This window comes from Seriola lalandi, unplaced genomic scaffold (assembly GCF_002814215.2).
Source record: "Seriola lalandi dorsalis isolate HSWRI2012SDOR001 ecotype SW California unplaced genomic scaffold, Sedor1 jcf7180002054703, whole genome shotgun sequence".
NCBI classification, from domain to species: domain Eukaryota; kingdom Metazoa; phylum Chordata; class Actinopteri; order Carangiformes; family Carangidae; genus Seriola; species Seriola lalandi.
In genome coordinates, this window is record NW_019525256.1 from 676517 (window position 1) to 684765 (window position 8249).

The window sequence follows — 8249 nt, forward strand, 5'->3', positions numbered from 1 at the left end:
CCCCCCTTTTTTCCCCCCCCCCCCCCCCCGCTATGTGTCTCATGTCTTGTTTGTGTTCGTGCCTGTGATGCCTTGAAGTCTTTCACTCAGAAATAACACTTTTCATGCTAACTCAATCCGGTTTGCTTGGTGGCTGATGGCCAGCTAGAAGGAAATGTTGTGTGTCACTGAATGTGCTGGCTTAATTCAAACAGTACACTTTGGCATGCCTTGGGTGTAATTTTTTCATTTTTAAGCTCCATGTACAGCACATGAAACAGAAACAGGACTTTTGGGATAGAATAGCATAAATGTTCATCTAAAAGACACACTAGTGCTGTCCTCCCATTAATTGCCATGTTTCTCGTATTTATGAATGTCTGTAACTAATAACTAGCAGCCAGATTTTGACATTGTTTGTGCTTTCCTGAATAGCATATCCACGTACTGTAGTCTTCAAATTACGTTTAGGAAATAGTCACATCTGGTAAAAATCTTTGTGCAAAATCCTCATGAAGGCCTTGATTGACTTTGTGCGTTTCACAAAGTGGAAGGAGCGCAGTGAAAGATGCAGAGCAATTTCAGAGCTCCTTTTCTGTCATTTCAAAACAGTACCAAGCCGACGAGTCAAGTTAATCATCAGTCGCAGCCCCTCTCATTCAGCAACAATACCAAAGAGCCATGCATCACCGCTACTGACCACTTAAGACATCCACAGCTCCACACAGCCCATTCAGCAGCAGTCAAAAAAGAAATCAAGGCTATTTTTTTCACTGTGCTTTTATGTCAAAGAGAGCAACTGAATGTGTGATTCAGGGCGGTGAGCTAGGCGTTGGAAGGCAGCTGGCACTCGACAGCATGAAAGCCTCTGCAATTCATTCCTTATACTCCCTCTTAGACAGGAACATAATACACAGCATTATTACTGAGTATGGTTGTAGACGAGGGGCGAAACACTCTCAAAGACCCATTGTGATTGCCAGTCTTGCCTCATTTACTTTCAGCTGGATTTGTGGCTTCAGTTTATGTCATGATTTCAGCATGGAAATGAGGAGTGAATAAGGAAACCATGAATGCTGAATCACTTGATAATAGCAAAAGTGATAATGTTTTTCTTTTGGCTTTTTCCTCTTTGGAGTTAAATGAATGATATTTATTGGGAATAATTTTTTTTGGAAATGTGCACTGATTTACAATAAAACAGGAGGGAATCAGCTGAAAAACAAAAAGTGGGAAATGTCACACAGACTCAATTTTATCAGTAACCGAACTGCTCTACGCTTCATTTTTGAATACTGCTCGTATTAAACGTCCACAGATTATGTTCACTGTTTGATTATGAGGAAGCTAGACTTTTATTTGGGCCCAATCTTTTAAGGACATTAAAATAATACACCACTCACACACTTCTATATGTTTCTGAACATTTGAACATTTTTTTGCAGCAGACGTGCATCGCCTCAGAAATACGTGACTCACATTTTGGACAGAGCATGTTCTGGGACACTGCCCTGGGCTCTCAAAGTCTGTGCACATGTCATGCCATGACACTGACATCATGTTAAAGTCAGAGAAAATAATAGCAGCTCCTGGGGGGCTTTCCTGATGAGGAAAATTAATTTTAGCTCCATCATTTGTTCCAGAAAAGGCGCCTCATCCTCTAAGCACAAGCAGATGTATTACTAACTTTTCCCAAGTCAATTTTTATCTTGAACATTATCCCCTATTTCAGGTTAGACATACAGTAGTTGCATAGCAACAAGACTGAAGTAACGCTCCCCGAACCCTTTGAGTTCCTGCTCTCTGTTATCAGGAGCAGTCACAGCTGCGCTTTGTGTTTGATCAGAGAAAACTGCATCCTATGTGGTCAGGATCTTATACATCAGTTGCAGTGACATTAACAAGAACAAATGCTTTATGGGGAAAATGTGTCACACTTTGCTGCAGAGGAAACACAGCTGCAGCAGGTAGTGATGCTTAAATTCAAAGAGAATAAACTGGAGAGACATAAGGATTTTGCACAAATGACCCACGAATCTTTTAGCTTTGCAAAAATATTGAAAATTTATATAATTTTTTTTTTTTAAAGGTTCAAATAATTTCCCTTCTAATTGTCTACTCCACCGGTTTCCCATCTAGATACATACGTTAAGCTGACCTTACTGAACTCCATGGGCCACGAGATGTCCAAGTGTAAGACATCCATCTGCCGAGGTCAGCCCAACCCAACCTACAAAGAGACATTTGTCTTCCAGGTAGCTCTTTTCCAGCTATCAGATGTCACGCTCATCCTCTCCGTCTACAACAAGCGCAGCATGAAGCGTAAGGAGATGATTGGCTGGATTTCACTCGGCCTCAACAGCTCGGGAGAGGAGGAGCTCACCCACTGGACTCAGATGAAAGAGTCCAAAGGACAGCAGGTTTGCCGCTGGCACAGTTTGCTGGAGTCTTAACATCAACAGAAGTATAAGTCGAGAAAGTGCGTAGGGAGTAACTGCACAGAGCAGCCATTGTCCCAGATGAGTGAGAAATTCAGTTGGGATAGGGGAAATTGACAGAGCCATGTGTCAGCACTCAGAGTTGTTCAGCATAAGCATTTTCGTGGTGCTGTGTGTAAAGTCATATTGACAGCCAGTGATTAGTAGGATTGCCTTGTAATGTCCCTTAGGTTTCTGCAGATGGCACTCTTTTTTTGTCTATTGAACTGGTTAAGCCGGGACCTGTTCCAAGAAGCAGGTTCTGGATAACATTGATGAATAAATTATTGTCTGATAAGTTTAACATAGCCACACCTCTAGCTCAAACAACTGTGGTCTGGATTATCAATAATCCTGTCATAAAGGTCTCAGTTATGATTCTTGAGCAAACCCTCAAAACCAACCTCATTCGTCCCTGCATTTGTGGAACAAGTTTATGTCATGAATTTAATGGTTGAGAAAGAAAAAAATTCCATTAGAAAAGTGACAAAATCACTTATATGCCAGTCTGTCATCTGTAAAGTCTAGTACTTCTACTAGTCTTTACATGGAGTTTGCACCACTATTGTTAAAATGGCCCTGAAAACCTGTTTCTGAGCACCAGATAGAGTTTGAGTGAAGTATAAATGAAGTATAAACTTTTTCTTAGAAACAGTAAAGGCACAGTGGAATGAAAAAACAAGTTGTATTCTCCCTGGGCTACTTAATTCATTTTTTGCTACATACTAAATATGTGTAAAAAATGTTGATTTAATTATTATTGATTTTTTTTTATTTTATCAAAATGCCTCTCATTGCTCTCCCTGTACAACAGAAAATATTTTTAATGACTCACCCTGCACTCAGGGGAGGTTACATAAATATATCCAATCAAATGATTTGAGGTAACTACTTAACCCTGCCCATTATATAAAACACTTTTTAGCTAGTTGGTAGCTAACAGAGCAGTATGACTATGGGAGTTGTGTGTTTGGTTTTAAAACTGTGAAGTCAAAGAAATGGTTGAGATCTAATTTATTCTCTTAACCATCATCCTCTTCCTCCTGGTCTAACAACGCAGGAGAAGAAGGTGTGTGCGGTGGCTAACAGCGAGTCCTCTGCTGCTCCTTACCTCCATTTTTCTTTTCAGTTCCGTCCAAGCCACACCCACTTTGGAAAGATCCAATCACATCTAAAGGATCTGATTTTAATTCCTCTAGAAACTATATTGTGTTTCACTCAGAAATATATTACATGATTGAAGATAAAGACGCTATAACTTCAATTTCACTGTACCTTTAATTTCAACTGTTGCTTAATCATTTATTACTTAATATAAATATATTATCATTGAGAGGTACTTTGAAAGCAAGTTTTTAGGGACTTTAAGCAATTTCATGTCATGAAAAACTATATTTTCGCATTATTGTTCCAGCTAGCTTGCTAATTGTAGCAGCTGTCGTGTTACAGCAGTAAACGGGTCAGCACCTGAGCCAGAAAACACTTACCCATGGCATCACTGCATGTTTCTACTTAGCTTTTGGGTTTGAATTTCACCAGATGTCAGCTGTTTAAGCCAGAGGTGTGGCTACATGGAGCTAACTACTCCGTTCATCATGTATTAACCACGATCAAATCATTATTTCGGGACTAAAATCATGAAACGCACCATTTCTTCCATCCAGGAAAGACCTATGGGAAACAAGTTTCAGAAATTGAATGTGGATACAATTTAGGATAAATCACCATGATGTAAATGTTGCTAATTATTATTTTGCCAAAATTTTATTTGCCATTTGTTGCGTTCAAACGTGTGCAGGACTCTGTGGGATGGATGAACATTGAAGGATTTTTTAGGCCTAGGTGATGATGGCCTATGAGAGAACTTATGGAGAATATATTTGAGGATTGAGTTGAAATTACTACACTTTCATGAATCCCTGTCTCAGTCGACACTGCCAAGGTAAATCATCTCACCATTGTCTGAGCCTCTACTTAAAGTCATCAAAAACCACAACTAAATAAATTTTAGACACTTTCGTCAAGCAAATAAAATTTATGACAAATAACCTGACATCACTGACAGCGACACTGTCATGGTTGATGATGAGATGAAGCGCAGTAGTGATCCCTGAGAAGAAATGAGCATTTCACAATGTCAGATATTTTTGGAAGCATTGACAGATTGAGATATGTTATATATAGAAAAGTGTAGTAGTTACTGTGGTGGTTGTATGATCTTGAGTTTCCAACCACCATTCAAAAGTTATACCGAATGTCAAAGATTTTTTTCAAAGAAATTTCAGACACCTTCTTATGGATATATCTTGAATAAAAATAACTTGGTAACACATCACAGCAGTCAAGCTAACAGGTGAGAAGAAAATGTACCTGTTACTCTCTTTTACCTGCTCTGGTGCTATGTACGTGCTGTGGCTATACACACACACACACACACACACACACACACACACAGACACAGACAGACACAGAATCCCTTGCCTTATGCTTTAGTCAGTTCATAAATTTCTTTAAGTGGACCCAGTTCAAAGACAGACACAGACACACCCTGAGAGCACACAGACCTGCATCGGTAATTACAGAAAACACACACACACACACACACACACACACACACACACACACACACACACACACACACACACACACACACACAGTGCAGCACCACTCAACCCCACTGAAGGGAATTCAGTCTTTAAGAACTGTTTTCAAAGGAGCCTCGGTGTGTATCAACAAACTCGCAGAACGTCTACAGGAATGTGGGTTGTATTTTTAGCTGTGGCCACTTTCTCACTTCATTTAATTTACAGACAACATAAAATACATATACTCTTTACTGTGCCTGTGTTTGTGGTGAAAGCTAGCTTTGTGCATTGTTTACCAAGTAGAAGTGTGTGTGCGTGCGTGATGGTTGAATGGAGAGGTACAGTAAAGGGGGCGTGGGGGGGCTGTGATATAGGTAGTTGTTGCATTTTCTTGTTGGGTGTGACAATTTTTGACTTTAATTATATTTAGAACAACTCACTTCTTGATTGTTTGCCATATACTTTATATACAGTAAATGTTTTCTTATCTATTTTTGTAACAATAATGGGGAAGAAATTGTGTCAATTGAATCAAATATTAATCCACTCTGTGAGCAATACTGTTGTGGATTGCTACTCTTTATTATTTTAGTTTACGTTTTAGAGGATAAAGTAACACTATTATGTCTTATAGCTCTGGTCCTCTTCACATCTCCATTTCTAAATCCAGAAAGGGACGTGATGGAGACCAGAAGAGCTCATGTCAAACCAATCTGTCGAGACTTTTCAGCTTTGATGCTTTCTAACAGTGTGAAACAAAAGCACAGCCTTTACAGCACAACAGCGAAACACGCCATGTGAAAGACTAGCAGTAAGATCAGTCGTACACACAAAGAAACATCATATGATTTGTATCCAGAACAACCAGCTAAGACTGTAAATCCACTGTTACATGATCTATCATGTTTGGTGTAATTTCTTCTCAACTTTTCACATTTGATTTGACTCTAGTAATTTGATAAACCCACAAAAAGAAGCACACATCTTATTATTAGTGTGATTGACATGAAACTTATTTTTTGAATGTTAAAACCAGGTCTTGCTACCAAATAAGGAGGCAAAAAAAGGTCATAACGACTTCTATCTTTTTAGCAACTCAATACCTCCATCTGAAGTTATTTAATAAAATAATAATAATGATAATCTTTATTTATAGAGCATTTTTCTAAAAACATGTCACAAATAAATAACACTAAATATTGAATTAAGAAACTTTGAAATATATGGCTTTACTATATTCTTATTTTGGATTTAATTTAAATTTCCGAGTTTTATTTTTTACGTAAATTTTTTTTAAGTTGTGAAATTTCAAAAACTGAGTGATTTTAGGGGTTCACAAATTCAGACAGAAAATTGTCTAAAAATTCATGTACAGTAAAAAAAAAAATCAGACTGAAAAAAATTGAGACAACAAAATTTAATTATAAAATTAAAATATACTATATTAAAATGTACAGTAAACATCTGGGCTGTCGAGGATTGATCAGACCTCTATCCGGTCATGTTCTGTCAGACGTGGTGAAAGAAGTTCAAATGAATGACAAGAAAACCCTTAAATTTTCCATTTTCTGTTTGTTTTGAAATTCAGACCATATAAATTCAGATAGATGGTTTTCAAAGTAAAATACTGTATTTGAATGCTACTAATTTAGTGGTTTTTAAATTTCAAGATTTTATGGCCTTTCTTTGCTCCTGCACCAAACGACACAGACACGTGGTAGAACATCCTCTTTCAATGTTTAGCTAATCTTTCACAAGATGTGTTTCACTAAAAAGGTTTTTAAAACAACATATTTATGCTCTGCAGTATTGTTTCTTTTGATTTCATGTTCTTGGCACATTTTGAAGAAACAGTTTTCTGGTTTTTAATGCTGGTTTTGATTGGTTTTTTTTTTTTTTTTCGAAAACTACCTATGCCACAGACGGCATCGGTGCCTTACTGTTTTTCACTCAGCTACCTTGTGTCACAGTGTCTTAATGTATTTGTAAATGTACTTTTCTTCTGTACTTCAGGCTGAGTTTGAGTTGTAAAATGTCTTATAGATTGATTTATGATAGAGACAGTTTATATGTGATGATATTATTGTTTAAAAAAGAGCAACAAAGAAAAAAAATGCAAGTCTCTGAGCATTTTTTTTTTTTTGAAAAAACACATCTCATCATTTGTGTGTGTTAACATGACTGACATTTGCCCTAAAGCAACCACACTAGTGCTGTTATGAACAAACATTTAATTTGTACTCTGTATCTGGAGGCGCAGGGGGTTGCTTGTAACACAGTGTTGAGCCTATTCATACACTGGGGGTTTGGGCTTTTCATAAGTTTTGACTTTAATACAGTTATTTAAGTCTTCAAAATTTAAATTTGACTCACCCCGTGTTGCATCGAAACAACCAACAGGTGGAGCAAGTATTGCATTTCTTTGCTAATGCGGCAGCGTGGCAAATAAGCACTAAAATAACAAATTTGAACGTCAGTGATTTTATAAACTTTTAACTTTTGATTGTCCATGAATTTATTATTCTAGAGAGTACTGCAATGTTCTTACTCCGAAATCAGATTGCCTGCAGCTTTCATGGGGACTGGTTGACTTGTACAGTGTTGGCTCATTTCACTGAAAACAAAGTGCCCTACAGGTTGAAGTAGCTTCTTAGTTGTTGAAAATAAAGAAGAAGCAGTGGGATAGTGGTGTACCTGAAAGAGATTGAGAATGGACACCTACAGAAATGGAAAAGACAAATGTTATCAGGTGGATATGTCCAGTTGTAACATCCACTATATCTTCCTTTGAGTCCAAATTTGATCTTGTTGTTAAAAAAAATAATTGAAAAAGCATATTAGGAAGCACTTGGGAGGAGTGTTTGCCAGATAATAACTTTCAAGCCATCAGTTTTTGTTCTGCTCTGCAGGGACTTTGTCGTGATGTAGGTCTGACTGAACTGACACCCCTGCTTTGTGTGATCTTGGCACAAACCTGAATCTTTCATTTCTAGTTTAAGCTGCCGAAAAAAAGGTAAAGAGAGAGAAAACAAGATCAGAGATATAAGGTTTTTACAATTAACTGTGTTCTCCAGCACATTCCACAGCTGAACACAGAACAAAGCGCTTAGGGGGAGAAATGCTGGAAAATAAGATTCAGTGGCTGCTGCTGAATCAAAGGGGAAATGCATAACAGATGAGAGCGGCTTGCTCCCTCCCCTCTCTTTGT

The 8249-nt window shown here is 37.8% G+C and overlaps 1 protein-coding gene across 1 annotated transcript in view; it reads left to right on the top strand.

The window, feature by feature from the left end:
- The window catches only part of syt14a (synaptotagmin XIVa), a 23104-nt gene extending 15955 nt beyond the window's left edge, over positions 1–7149 (top strand). Inside the window, exon 7 of the mRNA XM_023424105.2 lies at positions 2119–7149. Coding sequence (XP_023279873.2) covers positions 2119–2432 — 314 coding nt within the window. The 3' untranslated portion in view covers positions 2433–7149. The remainder of the gene's footprint in view (positions 1–2118) is intronic.
- Positions 7150–8249: the final 1100 nt, after the last annotated feature.